We start from the raw sequence: 19,931 nt of genomic DNA on the forward strand, positions 1-19,931 counted from the left end.
GTGCTGCTCATCGGAGTCAATGGCGACTAGCGGTGGCTAAAAAAAGGTATGAGGCCATGCCAGACAGGATGGTGCAGATTGGTATAAACATTTGTAGATGAGCTTGCATGTTTCTTTGTGTGTGCGTGAGTATTTTCCCTCATGTGTGAGTTTTATCAAGGTACTCCACTTTCTGGGCGATGGTGGCTATGCACATGGCCTGTGATCCAGGAGGCATTAAGGGTTGGTAGATCGCAGACAGGTGTTGTGAAACTCCCTTTATGTAGGCGTCGAGGTGCCATACACTGGCTCGCCTAAAGGCGGCGGTACAGAAAGTAGACTAATCGCCACCTGTTTCCATCTACACGGGGATAATATTGCTCCCTCGTGCAAGGCGTGGGGTTTTTTTGGGTGCGCTAGGATAGGATGAAAACATCTTACAATGAAAACCCAATGTTAAAAAAAGAGTCCTACAACTCTGTGTGGCTTTCCTAGATGAGGACGAATAAGTAAAACAATGTATTCTGACATCGAAACACACACTTGTTAAAACTATAGCCGATGCGTAACTGTAATCAAGCACTCTGGTGGTGGGAGTTTGTGGATCACACAGAGATGATGTCGCGTTCAGACAATTGGGCTGCCGAGGTAGTACAGCAAGCAAGATACGGACCTATCAGTAGATATCTTTCAGTGGCGTTGTTCCTCACAGTACTTTATCATGGAGTAGGTGGTGGCTCTTATACATTATGGAGCAGTAAGTGTTGGTTATTGAATATAGGTTAGCCCCTCATCCATAAATAGTACGAAAAGCACGCATGTCAGTTGGGTCTCCTCAGCTGTCTCTTTAAATAGCTTTTGTGATTTGAGACTATTGTTCCAAACACCTGCTTGCCAGGACATATATTCGGACCTTGAAGCACAGCAATAATTGTACACGATCTCTATCCATACATTGTTGAATTCAAAAGTAGCGATCCTCGTGCTCTGCCTTTGTATGCGTGGGTTATTTTTCTAGGTACTGGGATGCAGAAGCCTGCTGAAAGAGTCTTGGGACTGTGATGTTCTTCCAGACGAAGAACTACACTGTTCTGTTATTGTTGTACAATTATTTATAGTTCCATACCTCTCTCAGTTTGTCCATATCTCTGTAGGTGAGGTTTTCATAACCAAACCCTTGGGAACTCAGCTTCATCTTGATTGAAAACACTTCTTTTGCATCCACCATCAGCAAACGGAAACCTTGAATTATTTCAACCAAGACAAAACATAAGCAGACAACACTTAGAACAAATTTGAGGTGCCAGAAAAAGTTAGGCACATGTGTTAGTAATATTCTTTGGGAATTTCGGTAAAGTCACGTAGATAGATTCAGAGAAAATGACAAAAAACTATGGCATTTCGATCACTACACAAGCGATCGTCATTAGGAGGGAAAAAGAGAAGGGAAAAGCTGCTGATGCAGACTGTTTTGAAGGTTAAAAATGGGTGTAGCCCAAGGGTCATAAAGGAAGTGGGCGGGGCTAGTTATGTTAATGTGAGAGATTAGCATGTTAATGTGAGAGATGAGCATGTTAATGTGAGGGATGAGCATGTTAATGTGAGAGATGAGCGTGTTAATGTGAGACATGAGCATGTTAATGTGAGAGGTGAGCATGTTGATGTGAGAGATGAGCATGTTAATGTGAGAGATGAGCATGTTGATGTGAGGGATGAGCATGTTAATGTGAGGGATGAGCATGTTAATGTGAGAGATGAGCATGTTAATGTGAGAGATGAGCATGTTAATGTGAGGGATGAGCATGTTAATGTGAGGGATGAGCATGTTAATGTGAGGGATGAGCATGTTAATGCGAGGGATGAGCATGTTAATGTGAGAGATGAGCATGTTAATGTGAGAGATGAGCATGTTAATGTGAGAGATGGGCATGTTAATGTGAGAGATGAGCATGTTAATGTGAGGGATGAGCATGTTAATGTGAGGGATGAGCATGTTAATGTGAGAGATGAGCATGTTAATGTGAGAGATGAGCATGTTGATGTGAGAGATGAGCGTGTTAATGTGAGACATGAGCATGTTAATGTGAGGGATGAGCATGTTAATGTGACGGATGAGCATGTTAATGTGAGAGATGAGCATGTTAATGTGAGGGATGAGCATGTTAATGTGACGGATGAGCATGTTAATGTGAGAGATGAGCATGTTAATGTGAGGGATGAGCATGTTAATGTGAGAGATGAGCGTGTTAATGTGAGGGATGAGCATGTTAATGTGAGAGATGAGCATGTTAATGTGAGGGATGAGCATGTTAATGTGAGAGATGAGCATGTTAATGTGAGGGATGAGCATGTTAATGTGAGAAATGAGCGTGTTAATGTGAGACATGAGCATATTAATGTGAGGGATGAGCGTGTTAATGTGAGAGATGAGCATGTTAATGTGAGAGATGAGCATGTTAATGTGAGAGATGAGCATGTTAATGTGAGGGATGAGCATGTTAATGTGAGGGATGAGCATGTTAATGTGAGGGATGAGCATGTTAATGTGAGAGATGAGCATGTTAATGTGAGAGATGAGCATGTTAATGTGAGAGATGAGCATGTTAATGTGAGAGATGAGCATGTTAATGTGAGGGATGAGCATGTTAATGTGAGGGATGAGCATGTTAATGTGAGACATGAGCATGTTAATGTGAGGGATGAGCATGTTAATGTGACGGATGAGCATGGTAATGTGAGAGATGAGCATGTTAATGTGAGGGATGAGCATGTTAATGTGAGAGATGAGCGTGTTAATGTGAGGGATGAGCATGTTAATGTGAGAGATGAGCATGTTAATGTGAGACATGAGCATGTTAATGTGAGAGATGAGCATGTTAATGTGACGGATGAGCATGGTAATGTGAGAGATGAGCATGTTAATGTGAGGGATGAGCATGTTAATGTGAGAGATGAGCGTGTTAATGTGAGAGATGAGCATGTTAATGTGAGACATGAGCATGTTAATGTGAGGGATGAGCATGTTAATGTGAGGGATGAGCATGTTAATGTGAGGGATGAGCATGTTAATGTGAGGGATGAGCGTGTTAATGTGAGAGATGAGCATGTTAATGTGAGAGATGAGCGTGTTAATGTGAGAGATGAGCATGTTAATGTGAGACATGAGCATGTTAATGTGAGGGATGAGCATGTTGATGTGAGGGATGAGCATGTTAATGTGACGGATGAGCATGTTAATGTGAGAGATGAGCATGTTAATGTGAGGGATGAGCATGTTAATGTGAGAGATGAGCATGTCAATGTGAGAGATGAGCATGTCAATGTGAGAGATGAGCATGTTAATGTGAGGGATGAGCATGTTAATGTGAGGGATGAGCATGTTAATGTGAGGGATGAGCATGTTAATGTGAGAGATGAGCATGTTAATGTGACGGATGAGCATGGTAATGTGAGAGATGAGCATGTTAATGTGAGGGATGAGCATGTTAATGTGAGAGATGAGCATGTTAATGTGAGAGATGAGCATGTTAATGTGAGAGATGAGCATGTTAATGTGAGGGATGAGCATGTTAATGTGAGGGATGAGCATGTTGATGTGAGAGATGAGCATGTTGATGTGAGAGATGAGCGTGTTAATGTGAGAGATGAGCATGTTAATGTGAGGGATGAGCATGTTAATGTGATACATGAGCATGTTAATGTGAGAGATGAGCATGTTAATGTGAGAGATGAGCATGTTAATGTGAGGGATGAGCATGTTAATGTGAGAGATGAGCATGTTGATGTGAGAGATGAGCGTGTTAATGTGAGACATGAGCATGTTAATGTGAGGGATGAGCATGTTAATGTGACGGATGAGCATGTTAATGTGAGAGATGAGCATGTTAATGTGAGGGATGAGCATGTTAATGTGACGGATGAGCATGTTAATGTGAGAGATGAGCATGTTAATGTGAGGGATGAGCATGTTAATGTGAGAGATGAGCGTGTTAATGTGAGGGATGAGCATGTTAATGTGAGAGATGAGCATGTTAATGTGAGGGATGAGCATGTTAATGTGAGAGATGAGCATGTTAATGTGAGGGATGAGCATGTTAATGTGAGAAATGAGCGTGTTAATGTGAGACATGAGCATATTAATGTGAGGGATGAGCGTGTTAATGTGAGAGATGAGCATGTTAATGTGAGAGATGAGCATGTTAATGTGAGAGATGAGCATGTTAATGTGAGGGATGAGCATGTTAATGTGAGGGATGAGCATGTTAATGTGAGGGATGAGCATGTTAATGTGAGACATGAGCATGTTAATGTGAGAGATGAGCATGTTAATGTGAGAGATGAGCATGTTAATGTGAGAGATGAGCATGTTAATGTGAGAGATGAGCATGTTAATGTGAGGGATGAGCATGTTAATGTGAGGGATGAGCATGTTAATGTGAGACATGAGCATGTTAATGTGAGGGATGAGCATGTTAATGTGAGAGATGAGCGTGTTAATGTGAGGGATGAGCATGTTAATGTGAGAGATGAGCATGTTAATGTGAGACATGAGCATGTTAATGTGAGAGATGAGCATGTTAATGTGACGGATGAGCATGGTAATGTGAGAGATGAGCATGTTAATGTGAGGGATGAGCATGTTAATGTGAGAGATGAGCGTGTTAATGTGAGAGATGAGCATGTTAATGTGAGACATGAGCATGTTAATGTGAGGGATGAGCATGTTAATGTGAGGGATGAGCATGTTAATGTGAGGGATGAGCATGTTAATGTGAGAGATGAGCATGTTAATGTGAGAGATGAGCATGTTAATGTGAGGGATGAGCGTGTTAATGTGAGAGATGAGCATGTTAATGTGAGAGATGAGCGTGTTAATGTGAGAGATGAGCATGTTAATGTGAGACATGAGCATGTTAATGTGAGGGATGAGCATGTTGATGTGAGGGATGAGCATGTTAATGTGACGGATGAGCATGTTAATGTGAGAGATGAGCATGTCAATGTGAGAGATGAGCATGTCAATGTGAGAGATGAGCATGTTAATGTGAGGGATGAGCGTGTTAATGTGAGGGATGAGCATGTTAATGTGAGGGATGAGCATGTTAATGTGAGGGATGAGCATGTTAATGTGAGAGATGAGCATGTTAATGTGAGAGATGAGCATGTTAATGTGAGAGATGAGCATGTTAATGTGAGAGATGAGCATGTTAATGTGAGACATGAGCATGTTAATGTGAGAGATGAGCATGTTAATGTGAGAGATGAGCATGTTAATGTGAGGGATGAGCATGTTAATGTGAGACATGAGCATGTTAATGTGAGGGATGAGCATGTTAATGTGACGGATGAGCATGGTAATGTGAGAGATGAGCATGTTAATGTGAGGGATGAGCATGTTAATGTGAGAGATGAGCGTGTTAATGTGAGGGATGAGCATGTTAATGTGAGAGATGAGCATGTTAATGTGAGACATGAGCATGTTAATGTGAGAGATGAGCATGTTAATGTGACGGATGAGCATGGTAATGTGAGAGATGAGCATGTTAATGTGAGGGATGAGCATGTTAATGTGAGAGATGAGCGTGTTAATGTGAGAGATGAGCATGTTAATGTGAGACATGAGCATGTTAATGTGAGGGATGAGCATGTTAATGTGAGGGATGAGCATGTTAATGTGAGGGATGAGCATGTTAATGTGAGAGATGAGCATGTTAATGTGAGAGATGAGCATGTTAATGTGAGGGATGAGCGTGTTAATGTGAGAGATGAGCATGTTAATGTGAGAGATGAGCGTGTTAATGTGAGAGATGAGCATGTTAATGTGAGACATGAGCATGTTAATGTGAGGGATGAGCATGTTAATGTGAGGGATGAGCATGTTAATGTGAGAGATGAGCATGTCAATGTGAGAGATGAGCATGTTGATGTGAGGGATGAGCATGTTAATGTGAGGGATGAGCATGTTAATGTGAGAGATGAGCATGTCAATGTGAGAGATGAGCATGTCAATGTGAGAGATGAGCATGTTAATGTGAGGGATGAGCATGTTAATGTGAGGGATGAGCATGTTAATGTGAGAGATGAGCGTGTTAATGTGAGAGATGAGCATGTTAATGTGAGAGATGAGCATGTTAATGTGAGAGATGAGCATGTTAATGTGAGGGATGAGCATGTTAATGTGAGGGATGAGCATGTTGATGTGAGAGATGAGCATGTTGATGTGAGAGATGAGCGTGTTAATGTGAGAGATGAGCATGTTAATGTGAGGGATGAGCATGTTAATGTGAGACATGAGCATGTTAATGTGAGAGATGAGCATGTTAATGTGAGAGATGAGCATGTTAATGTGAGGGATGAGCATGTTTATGTGAGAGATGAGCATGTTGATGTGAGAGATGAGCGTGTTAATGTGAGACATGAGCATGTTAATGTGAGGGATGAGCATGTTAATGTGACGGATGAGCATGTTAATGTGAGAGATGAGCATGTTAATGTGAGGGATGAGCATGTTAATGTGAGAGATGAGCATGTTAATGTGAGAGATGAGCATGTTAATGTGAGGGATGAGCATGTTAATGTGAGAGATGAGCATGTTAATGTGAGAGATGAGCGTGTTAATGTGAGGGATGAGCATGTTAATGTGAGAGATGAGCGTGTTAATGTGAGACATGAGCATGTTAATGTGAGGGATGAGCATGTTAATGTGAGAGATGAGCATGTTAATGTGAGAGATGAGCGTGTTAATGTGAGGGATGAGCATGTTAATGTGAGAGATGAGCATGTTAATGTGAGAGGTGAGCATGTTGATGTGAGAGATGAGCATGTTAATGTGAGGGATGAGCATGTTAATGTGAGGGATGAGCATGTTAATGTGAGGGATGAGCATGTTAATGTGAGAGATGAGCATGTTAATGTGAGAGATGAGCATGTTAATGTGAGGGATGAGCATGTTAATGTGAGAGATGAGCATGTTGATGTGAGAGATGAGCATGTTAATGTGAGGGATGAGCATGTTAATGTGAGAGATGAGCATGTTATTGTGAGGGATGAGCATGTTAATGTGAGAGGTGAGCATGTTAATGTGAGAGATGAGCATGTTAATGTGAGGGATGAGCATGTTAATGTGAGGGATGAGCATGTTAATGTGAGACATGAGCATGTTAATGTGAGAGATGAGCATGTTAATGTGAGGGATGAGCATGTTAATGTGAGGGATGAGCATGTTAATGTGAGGGATGAGCATGTTAACGTGAGATCGGAGAGCAACAACGTCGAGCTCGGTGAGCGAGGTGGCCGTGTTAGTGTGGGAAATTTTACTTGTTAATGTAAAATCAGAGAGCCGAAAATAACAACTAACATCAGAAGGTGGTAGGATGGGAACATCACAGCCACTTATGACTTAAACTGATTGATAATGTCTTTCCAATTATTTCTCAGTTTATACCCATCTTCTCGATTGAAATTGTGTCTGTATATGTGGATGGCTTCATGAACGAATCTTTGTTGATAGCCAGTGGGTTTGTAAAATACCTTCGTCTTAGATAATTCATTTTCGTGTGAGCCCACCGCGTTAAAACAATGATCAGCCAAGGCCGAGGTATTGGTCCTACCCTGTTTCAGATCTGCCTTATGTTCACGGACATGGTCCGAGACATGTCGCTTAGTTTCCCCAATGTAACTATTGCCGCAGACACAGCTTAGTTTGTAGACGCCGGGGTATTGCATGTCAGGGATCACATCTTTCACAGATGGGATCAGATCACAAATTTTATATACTGTGTTAAATCGAACCTGGATCTTGTGTTTGCTCATGATTTTGGAGATCTTTTTGGTGACCCGAGCTATGTATGGCAAGGTGATGGTTTTGATTGGGTCCTCAGATGGTTCTTTCCCAATGGTTGAGGTGATAGCTTTACGGATTGTGCAGTCTAAATATCCATTTGTCTTGAGAGCTTGGTGTACGTGTTCCAGTTCACTGGCTGGGTGATGATGGTCGGAAATACATCGAGCTCTATGGTGTAGAGTTTTGATGAAGGAATTCTTCTGGGAAGGATGGTGGTGGGAGTCAGGTTTTAGATATGCATCCATACGGGTGGCTTTCCTGTAGACAGTGTCCCATTGAGCCATCTGGTCTCCTTTCGATTAAAACATCAAAGAATGGTAGCTTGCCATCCTTTTCCACCTCCATGGTGAATTTGATGGCTGGGTGTATGGAATTGATGTGGTTGAAGAATTGGTTCAGAGCAGAGCTGGTCAGCCATGTGGCCAGATGACGAACGTGTCATCTACGTACCTCTTCCACAAGGACGGACGTAGAGTGGATGCCTGGATGGCATCTGTCTCAAATTTTCCCATTAAAACATTGGCTACAACTGGATTAGGGAGAACCCATTGGGGTACCTTCAACTTGTTTGTAGAAAGTTTCATTCCAGGTGAAGTAAGTGTTGGTGAAGCAATGTCTCACCAGGGCCGGTACATCAGCATTCAGTCCTTGTTGGACCAAGTCTTCAATGATTGCAATGGTGTCATGCACGGGAACTTTGGTAAACAAAGAGCCTACATCGAAACTAATGAGCAAATCACCTGGAGATAGTGAGATGTCCTTAATTAACGATACCAAGTGAGCTGAGTTAAGTACAGCTGAGGTGGTCTTACCGGTGAATGGTGGTAAGGTCTCAGACAGAAATCGGGTCAGTTTGTAGGTGGGTGAGTCAATGGTGGAGACGATAGGACGAAGGGGTGTACCCTCTTCATGGATTTTTGGTAAGCCATACAATCTGGGTGGTCTAGCAGCAGAAGGTTTTAAGGAGAACCGCTTGGTTAGTTCGATTAAAGATGTCGAATCGGTGATGATGTTGGTTTTCGTAACAAGGCTGTTGGTGGGATCTCTTAAAATTTTTGTATAGCTACCATCATTAAGTAGGTTCTGAATTTTGTTATTGTATGTGGTTTTGTCCAAGATTAGTTAGTATACTCTGTGTTTTGGTCTGATAAGGAAATAAAAAATGAAGAGAGGTAACCAAGCTGGATATGGGGTGGCAAGGGTATTCCAGAAACGTGGAGCAGCAACACAGAAATCCTTTTCCTCTAGTTTTATCAAATGGTAGGTAAAAAAACATTACGCGATGGCACTTACCTCTCATGAAGGTGGAATAGAGTCTGTAGAAGTTGGGGAAATTGCGGAGCAGGAAATCCTCATATCTGGTGTTCGCTTTCTTGGTCTTGGACATGACGGCACTGGCGAGGTCCTTGTCAGCTGATGTGATGCTCCTCGAAGGCACCAAGAATCCCAGTCTGCTTAAAAACATCAACATAATTTTAAATTAATCTGGAGCTGGGAAGACTGGTTCATTCAGTCAATTAACCGAGTCAAAATTTACTCATTTTTTTCGTGAATTATTTGGACACTTTTTTTTTTAATAGTGGGGCCTCCCTGCATTGAAAGCAGGGAAACCCCTACAAGCCAACACCAGAGTGACGTGGCTGACAATGTCACAAAGCCCTGCCCATCACCTCCTTGTCCAGCAGAACACGTGGGAACAGAGATTTTTGTTCTCAGACTACTTTCAAATTGTCTGATTTAGTCGAGTAATCGAACTGATAATTGGTCATTGATTACTTGAATTACAGGAGAGCCCAGCTCTAACCAAGTCACGCGATGAGACACAATCTCCAGCTGCAATCCAACATCTGCCCAAGTGTGGTGGAGATGGTTGCTACCTGACCTACTTGTGCAGTAATCCACCACTCAAGCCAATACATTTAAAATGCAGTTCCACCCGTTGACACCTTGGGGTTGCAACCCTAGCAGCCGCACATACCTGCACACCGGCACCTTGGGAGGTGGAGTTCGTGGATCTCCCCAAGATCAATGACGTAAGAAGCCCAACCTACTGGGCCGTAAGGTGGCCAGCAGATAGCGGTACAGCAAGTAGGATGCTGATCTACCGTGTATGGATTGTTGTTTGTGCGTTGTTCCCCAGTACACGCGTGGGGTTTCTTGGGTAACTCAGAGTTGCCCTTCCTCGCTATTTAAAGAGTCCAGGTCAGCGAGGGGCCTGTTGATGGCAGCACAACAAGTAAGTTGATGACCCGATTACCTTTACGACCGCTTTAGTTTGAGACCTTTTTATTTGAGTATCAAAAGGGCTGCCGTGCGGTGACAACTGTACGCGATCTATATCCAGTACACATTTCGCTCTGAGATCTGCCGACAGCACAATGGCTCAACTGTACGCAGTATAGGGTGCACAGACAATGCACATTGCATCTTGACCTAAAACTTTCGTGACTGCAGGAATTCATATTCTTGGTTCTTTCGGTAAAAAGTCACGTGGATAACAAATAAAATGTGAAATAATAAAATTAAATACAATTTAAAATTTGAAAATAATAAAAGCACAAAACCCACGACGTTTCGGTCGCAACACAAGCGGTCTTCATCAGGCGGAGAGAAAAGAGGGGGCAAGCCTCCAAATGCAGCTGCTTATAATGGCTTTCAAAGTGAGCAAAGCTGATTTGAAGCTTTCGTGACTGCAGGAATCCACACGCTTTGGTTCTTTCGGTAAAGTGACGTGGGTAGAAAAATAACAGAACACACGACGTTTCGATCGCAACACACAAGCAACCGTCATCGGGTGGGACAACCACAGCAGCGGTTTTTCTCTTGCCGTGGTTGTCCCACCTGATGACGACAGCTTGTGTGTTGCGGCATCGTAAGCTGCATGGGCGGGGCAGCCAGCGCAGGCGTAGGAGCAAAGCACCGCAAGTAGTGCAAGTAGTGGTAGTAGGAACCTCCTGGTTATTACACCAGCAGCCCACAGGGGATTATTGTGTCCGTCCGTCCGTCGTGCATCCAAAAATGGGAGGGGTGGGGTTGGGTAGGAGAGGGGTGGGAGGGGTGGGGCTGGGTGGGGAGGGGCTGGTCACCCCGTGGTGCCCTTATAAAACTCAACGTTTAACCTACTCACGCCGGCTTGTGCCCGCCCTCACAGTGGGGCATATTGTGCGGAATGCACCACGTGGTGCCGCCGTTGTTGACTCTGGCCATTGACCGAGCAGCCCAACGTTCCTACCAGCTCCCCCCCGCAGGAGAATGTGTTAAACGCGAGTGCGTTAGACAATGGGGGGAGGGGGCAGAGATAGGGGGAGAGAGAGTGGGGGGGGGTGCTGAAAGGCGAGCGCGCAGCACCCCCTCGACGCCCACGGGAAGGGAGTTTCGCAACATTCGTGTGTGACCCACCAACCCCTCGTGTGTGTGTGTGCGATTTGTACCGTACACACACCGCGCACACGTGCGCGGTGTGTGTGCGGTGTGTGTGTGTGTACCGTACACACTGTACACACACGTGTGTGTGGTTGTGTGGTGTGTACCCTACACACTGTACACACGCTACACACTGTACACACGCATTTGTGCGTGTGGTGGTGTGTGTACTGTACACACTGTACACACGCGTGTGTGGTTGTGTGGTGTGTGTGTACCGTACACATACACCAGAGACACACGTGTGTGTGTGGTGTATGTGTACCGTACACACTACACACACACACACACACGAGTGTGTGTGGTGTGTGTGTGTGGTGTGTGTGTGTGGTGTGGTATGTGTGTACCGTACACATTACACACACGCGTGTGTGGTGTGTGTGGTGTGTGTGTGGTGTGTGTGGTGTGTGTGTGTCTGGTGTATGTGTACCGTACACACTACACACACACGTGTGTGTGGTGTGTGTGTGTGGTGTGTGTGTACAGTACACACTACACACACGCGTGTGTGGTGTGTGTGTGTGTGGTGTGTGTGTACCGTACACATTACACACACGCGTGTGTGGTGTGTGTGTGTGGTGTATGTGTACCGTACACACAACCACACACGCACGTGGACGTCTCCAATGCCACCTTGAACTCGTGGTCACCGCGCGTCGCCTCGCACGGAACCCCTCCTCGAGGCGGTTGTCGCTGCCCCTAGGGAGTTGGGGGGGGCACAGCCAAGTACCTGGGCAGACGAGGGCAGCGCGGCCCGGGCGAGGAGACGAGGAGGAGAGGGAGGCCGCGGCGGGGAGGGCAGCGGCAGCAGCAGCCGCGGCGGAGCGCGGAGCGGCCAACGTGGGCGGCCATCGCCTTCGCGGGGGCCGCTTCCGTGTCGGCGATGACGTCGCGACGCACGTGGCCACACAGAGGAGCAGACCTGCAATTTGCTCGCTCGGGTGTCCGCCCCCCCCTCCCACCATGCCCCCCCCTCCCACCATGCCCCCCCCTCCCACCATGCCCCCCCCTCCCACCATGCCCCCCCCTCCCACCATGCCCCCCCCTCCCACCATGCCCCCCCCTCCCACCATGCCCCCCCCTCCCACCATGCCCCCCCCTCCCACCATGCCCCCCCCTCCCACCATGCCCCCCCCTCCCACCATGCCCCCCCCTCCCACCATGCCCCCCCCCTCCCACCATGCCCCCCCCTCCCACCATGCCCCCCCCCTCCCACCATGCCCCCCCCCCCTCCCACCATGCCCCCCCCCTCCCACCATGCCCCCCCCCTCCCACCATGCCCCCCCCCTCCCACCATGCCCCCCCCTCCCACCATGCCCCCACCCCCATGCCCCCCCATGTCCCACCCCGGGCCCCCCCATACCCCCCATGCCCCCCCCCCACAATGCCCCCCCATGCCCCCCCATGTCCCACCCCGGGCCCCCCCATACCCCCCATGCCCCCCCCCCCACAATGCCCCCCCCATGCCCCCCCATATCCCACCCCCATGCCCACGCCATGCCCCCCCATACTCCCCATGCCCCTCAACCCATGCCCCCCCATGCCCCCCCCCCGCCCCGGCTATGCGGTTCATGGGAGTTAATTCGCCAAAATTAATTGTTCATTGCATCGCAAATTTTTATTAGCAAGGTTTATATATATGTAATCGCGGGAAGTACCCGGCGTTGCTCGGGCGAAAAATATATTTCAAAACTTATCTTAAAAAGCTTACCTATACATACACAGATGCTAAGGTATTGTGAAAGCCCGGTAGGCCGTTTGTCCATTTCTCCACCAACACAATTATAAGAGGCTTGCACAAGTCCAAAAAGTTATAGAAAGTGGGGGGTAAATAGTTGATCTAAAAGGTTTCCGAAAATTGTCGACCCCCCCCCACCTCAAAAATATCTTTACTCCCACATAGGTATATATACCTACACACCCTACATACAACAAAGTAGTATCTGTTGACTCTGTAGTTGTATCTACTGACTGTAAAGTAGTATCTACTGAGCCAGTAGTAGCTACTGACTGTTTAGTAGTATTTACTAACTGTAGCAGTAACGAATTACCGTAGTAGTAGCATTTATTGGCCCTACAGAGTATTTACCGACTCTATAGTAGTATTTTATACCTACGTGACTTTACCGAAAGAATCAAAGAGTATGGATCCCTGCAGTCACGAAAGCTTCAAATCAAGATAGTAACTACAGTACTATCTTTATAGTAGTATCTGCTGACTATAGTAGTATCCACTGATTATAGTAGTAACTACTAACTCTATAGCAGTATCTACTGACTCTAGTAGCTATTGACTGTAGTAGTATCTACTAACTGTATAGTAGTATCTACCAACTCGATAGCAGTATCTACTATCACTACAATAGTGCATACCGACTCTGGTTGTACCTGCTTTAACTACAGCAGTGCATACTGACTGTGGTGGTACTTGCTTTAACTACAGCAGTGCATACCGACTTTGATGGTTCCTGCTATCAATTCAGCAGTGCATACCGACTGTGGTGGCACCTGCTTTCACTACAGCAGTGCATACTGACTGTGGTGGTAACTGTTTTCACTACAGCAGTGCATACCGACTTTGATGGTTCCTGCTATCACTACAGCAGTGCCTACTGACTGTGGTGGTACCTGCTATCACTACAGCAGTGCATACTGACTGTGGTGGCACCTGCTATGACTACAGCAGTGCATACTGACTTTGGTGGTACCTGCTTTAACTGCAGCAGTGCATACACACTGTAGTGGCACCTGCTTTCACGACAGCAGTGCATACCGACTATGGTGGTTCCTGCTATCACTAGAGCAGTGCATCCCGCTTGTGGTGGTACCTGCTATGATTACAGCAGTGCATACTGACTGTGGTGGCACCTGCCATCACTACAGCAGTGCATACCGACTTTGAAACACGAACAAATTGACAAAAAATATTGCCCTTATTGAGACGGCTGTACGCCGTACGGACCTGAAAACTAAATGTCCCTGTACAAGTGTAATGGATCAATAGAGGCGCACACACTCGTGTGGAGGCAACACTATTTATTTAACACAACTGCAACACAACTGTAACACACCCTACACATAAGGTGGTGACCACCGTCATACTCCCGCTAACACTCGGGTACTACTTGGCGTGGCCAAGCCAGGAGGGCTTCTGCTTGGCCACGATGACTGGAGGCTTCTTCCTTCAAAGTCTTCACAACCCAGCTCTCTGCGCTGAGCCCGCTTATAAACCTCTCTGGCGTGGCTGGCCACACCCTGGCCATGCCCTCCTTCTCGAACCCACGAGAAGGCTCCACTCCCCGACCACGTGACCCCCAGGGTCCCCCAGGGCCCCTGGCCCCCTCCTGATCCGGTCACGTGTCCAGCCGGGGTCACTCGGAGTGTCAGGGCCTGACACAACCCCCGTGGCACCCATCAACAGCCTCCATACCGGACAGGCAGTGACGTCACGTGTACAGACCCAACATTGCAGTGACGTCATGTGTGTACAGACCCAACATAGCAATGACGTCATGTGTATACAGACCCGATACAGTAGTGACGTCATATGTCACTACACAAAAATACTGGTAAACTGGATGGGTTGACAGGTATGAATCAATATCATCATCAATACCAGCAATCATCATTATTCGCAGCAAACATGATCATCACCAGCAATCATCATCATTCATAGAAATCATCATCAGTCGCAATAAAAAATAATAATTAGCAGCAACCATTATCATCATCATCAGTCTCCATCATCAGCAATCATCACCAGCTATCATAAACTACAGCAATCATCACCATCAGCGGCAACAATTATCATTCACAGCAACAATCTGCATAATGAGAAATTATCAGCAGCAGTAGCAAATTTCAGCACGATTTATAATTATCAACATCAGCAATTATCATCAGTAGCAACATCATTATCAGAAGCATCAATCCATCACCAGCATATCATCATTATTCATCATCGCATGCATTGTAGATAAAAGACAGCAGCAGACTGAGCATAAAGCATGAACCAAGTTGATCTGTGAAAGCAAAGAGTGCCGCCGTAGTGACACGAAGTGGTGTGTGGCAGAGGGCGTGAGTGATGGGCGGTGATGTGTGTGCCTGCTTTGATGTGCATGTGTAGTGACACAGCGCCGACTGCTGTCCAGCAGCAGCAACTGTGGTGGAGAGTTAGCGCACATGCCATCGAGCATATACACGGGTGTGCCGGCAGGGCGGAGGAACCGGAGCAAGGGTCATGGTAGACCTCATCGGGAGGCCCCTAGAACCCGCTAGTAGGTTCGAGAAAGGAGGCGTGGCCAGGGCGGAGCCAGGCCGTGCTGAGTAGAATAAAATCAGCTGAGAGCGAGAGCTCCCGGCTGCCGATTCAGGGAGTGGACTCGTCTCGTCGTCGCTATCGTCTTGGCCACCTTCGTCACTGCCGCCTTCGCCCGATCATTGCGCGGCCGGACAGTAGTTGGCTGTCTCGGTTGACGCCGTCGGTGCAACGCGGTCAGGGTCGTGTATAGGCCGGGCTGTACGGCAATGTGCTTGAGAGAGGAGGCGATCCGTGCGAGTGTGAACGGCCGGAGTGGTGTAACGGAATAAAAGAAAAGGTGCCTCCTGCAACTGCCTCGTTTCCGACTGTGTGCCTCACACACACACACACACCGAGGAGGACACTAGAGAGCGGTTGTCTCCTTGAATAATAATACAGTAGAACCTCGGAGATGGAACGCACCAGAACTCGAACAAATCGGTGTTCGAACGATATTTACGAACATTTTTTGCCCCGTAAACCGAACGAAATTCGGAGGTCGAACGGGCAATCGCGACTTGAAAGAACCTGTACACGGCTGAGACGCGTATGGCCCAGCGTGCATGACGATTGCACAGACAAAGGTTTTACCACCTCCTCCTCCTCACCACCTTCCACTCAAGCCATCAACTCTCCTTACTACAGGTAAAGTGAAGTTCAATGTTAATTTATTTCATTTATTCCATATATTTATTCATTTATTAATTTTTTGTGTTTCTTGTTTTTTTGTATGATTTTATGCATGTAATTACTGTAAACTTCGTGTAAAAATGCTTTATAACAAGAGATTACTTGTGTCTGGAACCAATTAATGTCATTTACATTAATTCTTATGGGGAAAATTAATTCGGTGTTCGAACAAATCGGTGTTCGAATTGCCTTTTGGAACGAATTAAGTTCGATCTCTGGGGTACCACTGTATAAGAATTTAAATGTATAAAGCGCCCTTATACAATTGTTCTCAGGGCACTATGCATGAAAATATGGAAGTCGTTAACATCAACCGAGGAAAGAAGAAGTGAGAAAGATGTTTGAAAATAACTAAAGAGAGAATTCCATTTTTAACAGATATATTTTAGTCAAGATATGTAGTGTCTTAGAAATCCTGACCTCGAAGGGAAAGGAGTTCCAGAGTTTAGGTGCCACAATTGCAAAGGCACCATCACCCCAAGTGTGTAGCCTAGATCATAGTACAGTGAGCAATGCATAATCTGAGGATCTTAAGGATCTTGTTGGAATATACATGGCTGAAGGAGGTCATGAATGTAGGGAGGAGCAAGTCCATTTAAGGGCATGAATACCAGTGTAATGAGCGACTTCCGCGACACGTCATGTAGAGGGTACTCTACTTTATTCTACGTATGGGCACAGCACAGGCCAACGTTATCGGCTTCCTCTCCAAGTACACACTTATATATTAATGTTCTGCAGACTACACACACGGTCGATCACACGGCGGGGTTCCGCCCGTCCACTCCCGGTCTCGCCACTGGCTGACGGCGTCCCGGGGAAGGCCGTGGAGTTTCTCGGCCGGCCCCGCCCTTCACCTTTTGCCTAGATACCTCTCCGTTAGGAGATTGGATAATGTTTATAATGGTGCCTGTACCCGTGCTTCTCTTTTCCAACCAGTAGATGTCACTATCTCATTACACCAGCAAGAGTATCTTAAAACCAATACGGGTATGGACAGGGAGCCAGTGATAAGAACAGGAGCACAGGTGTGATATGATCCTTTAAGGGTGTACCAGTTATCACCCTGGTGACCGCTAGGGTGCTAACTACTGCAGCCCCTTTAGGAGCTTGCTCGGGGTTCGAAAAAACAGGGCATTACAGTAGTCAATGCGGGAGAAAAATTCGTGGATCAGTCCTTCAGTGTGCAGTGTTAAAGATGTGACAGAGCCGGATGTGTTTTTCAGGTGGAAAAAAGGTTCTCACGTTTCTGTTGACATGGGGCTAAAAGGATAAAGTTTGATCTAGAAGGACACCAAGATTGTTGACCTCATGTGTTTGATAGAATTTCCAACCATCAATAACCAAGTTAAGAGGGATTTATTTGGATACCTGATGGAGCGTACTGATTAAAATAAAAAAAATCCTGTGTTTTATCATTAAATTTTAAGCAAGATTCGAGACATCCAGGCTTTGACATGAGAAATTGACTGTGCTAAAAATTAACCTGAAGATGCACCATCAAATCCCACCTGTAGTTAGATCTGAGCATCATCTGCAAAGCTGTGATAGCTGAGCGCTTGGTGTCGTAAGGAAGCTGCAAGTGGGGCCAAATAGACAGAGAACATGATGGGGCCTAATACTGATCCCTGAGAGACACCGTGATGAACTAAGTTGTGGATGTATAGTTGTCCATCGTGAATAAGAATGGAACAAATCGTCAAGACAATGTGTTTCGGCCACTGTGTTAAGATAACTGATCAGTATAAAACCTTTTTACCTGTGGAATACCATGGGAAGGGGAGTAGACTCGTATGTACGTTCAACTTTTGGCACCGTACGTAGCCAACCGTGCTAATCAACAAACTAAACACAAATAGCAATTCTAAAGAAATGCGTTTTAAATCTAGATTTTAAATTGCATAGCTCGTGACTTTCTAATCGGAAGAGAGTTCCAGACGGCCGCAAAAGCGAGTCAAGAAGGTAATGCATGGAAAAAGAAATTGGAACGGGAAGGTTAAGAGAAAGGTGGGAAATAGGAGAAAAGGGTAGGAAAAGGAACATAGAAATGGTGTAAAAAGGGGTTAGGAGAGATGTGGTTAGCGGGGAAGAGGCCCCATATGAGCCTCAACGCTGCTGCACGGAGTCGCATCTGATTTTTCAAGGGGACGGCGTAGAAAGGGGACGGTTTCAGAGTGGGAGTGGCCGCACATAAGTCACGTGATTTAGGGAGGTTTGAGCTGATTGAGATGCAGTATATAAATGGGAATCTTGCCCTAAAAGTCCTTACAGTCTTTGACCTGGTGCTATGCACGTTGAGGGGACAGCATACAAAACCGTTTCCCATTTGTCAGGCTATGTCAGGACATGGACAATCCTGAAATCACCCACACTACAGTGAGGGAAAAAAGCATTTGATCCCCTGCTGATTTTGTACGTTTGCCCACTGACAAAGAAATGATCAGTCTATAACTTTAATGGTAGGTTTATTTGAACAGTGAGAGACAGAATAACAACAACAAATCCCGAAAAACTAATGTCAAAATTTTAAAAAATTGATTTGCATTTTAATGAGGGAAATAAGTATTTGACCCCCTCTCAATCAGAAAGATTTCTGGCTCCCAGGTGTCTTTTATACAGGTAACGAGCTGAGATTAGGTGCACACTCTTAAAGGGAGTGCTGCTAATCTCAGCTTGTTGCCTGTATAAAAGACACCTGTCCACAGAAGCAATCAATCAATCAGATTCCAAACTCTCCACCATGGCCAAGACCAAAGAGCTCTCCAAGGATGTCAGGGACAAGATTGTAGACCTACACAAGGCTGAAATGGGCTACAAGACCATTGCCAAGCAGCTTGGTGAGAAGGTGTCGGTGGGAGGACCATAGTTACCAAGAAAACAATTGGTAACACACTCCGCCGTGAAGGACTGAAATCCTGCAGCGCCCGCAAGGCTCCCCTGCTCAAGAAAGCACATATACATGCCCGTCTGAAGTTTACCAATGAACATCTGAATGATTCAGAGGACAACTGGGTGAAAGTGTTGTGGTCAGATGAGACCAAAATGGAACTCTTTGGAATCAACTCAACTCGCCGTGTTTGTAGGAGGAATGCTGCCTATGACCCCAAGAACACCATCCCCACCGTCAAACATGGAGGTGGAAACATTATGCTTTGGGGGTGTTTTTCTGCTAAGGGGACAGAACAACTTCACCGCATCAAAGGGACGATGGACGGGGCCATGTACCGTCAAATCTTGGGTGAGAACCTCCTTCCCTCAGCCAGGGCATTGAAAATGGGTCGTGGATGGGTTTTCCAGCATGTTAATGACCCAAAACACACGGCCAAGGCAACAAAGGAGTGGCTCAAGAAGAAGCACATTAAGGTCCTGGAGTGGCCTAGCCAGTTTCCAGACCTTAATGCCATAGGAAATCTGTGGAGGGAGCTGAAGGTTCGAGTTGCCAAACGTCAGCCTCAAAACCTTAATGACTTGGAGAAGATCTGCAAAGGGGAGTGGGACAAAATCCCTCCTGAGATGTGTGCAAACCTGGTGGCCAACTACAAGAAACGTCTGACCTCTGTGATTGCCAACAAGGGTTTTGTCACCAAGTACTTAGTCATGTTTTGCTGAGGGGTCAAATACTTATTTTCCTCATTAAAATGCCAATCAATTTATAACATTTTGACATGCGTTTTTCTGGATTTTGTTGTTGTTATT

The 19,931-nt window shown here is 45.9% G+C and overlaps 1 protein-coding gene across 4 annotated transcripts in view; it reads right to left on the reverse strand.

Moving 5' to 3' along the window:
• LETMD1 (LETM1 domain containing 1) overlaps positions 1-12,140 on the reverse strand; it is a 31,059-nt gene extending 18,919 nt beyond the window's left edge. For 3 of the 4 annotated variants that reach the window (XM_032946794.2, XM_032946796.2, XM_076061138.1), the window contains exons 1-3: positions 11,976-12,140; positions 9,116-9,276; positions 1,106-1,221 (exon numbers count right to left, since the gene is read on the reverse strand). In XM_032946794.2, the coding sequence (XP_032802685.2) occupies positions 1,106-1,221; positions 9,116-9,276; positions 11,976-12,097 (399 nt within the window). In that variant the 5' untranslated portion in view covers positions 12,098-12,140. The remainder of the gene's footprint in view (positions 1-1,105; positions 1,222-9,115; positions 9,277-11,975) is intronic. The other variant, XM_032946797.2, reaches the window with a different exon arrangement.
• Positions 12,141-19,931: the final 7,791 nt, after the last annotated feature.

The sequence above is a fragment of the Petromyzon marinus genome, chromosome 5, assembly GCF_048934315.1.
Source record: "Petromyzon marinus isolate PM22_M1 ecotype Great Lakes invasive population chromosome 5, UKy_Petmar_22M1.pri1.0, whole genome shotgun sequence".
Taxonomy (NCBI): Eukaryota; Metazoa; Chordata; class Hyperoartia; order Petromyzontiformes; family Petromyzontidae; genus Petromyzon; species Petromyzon marinus.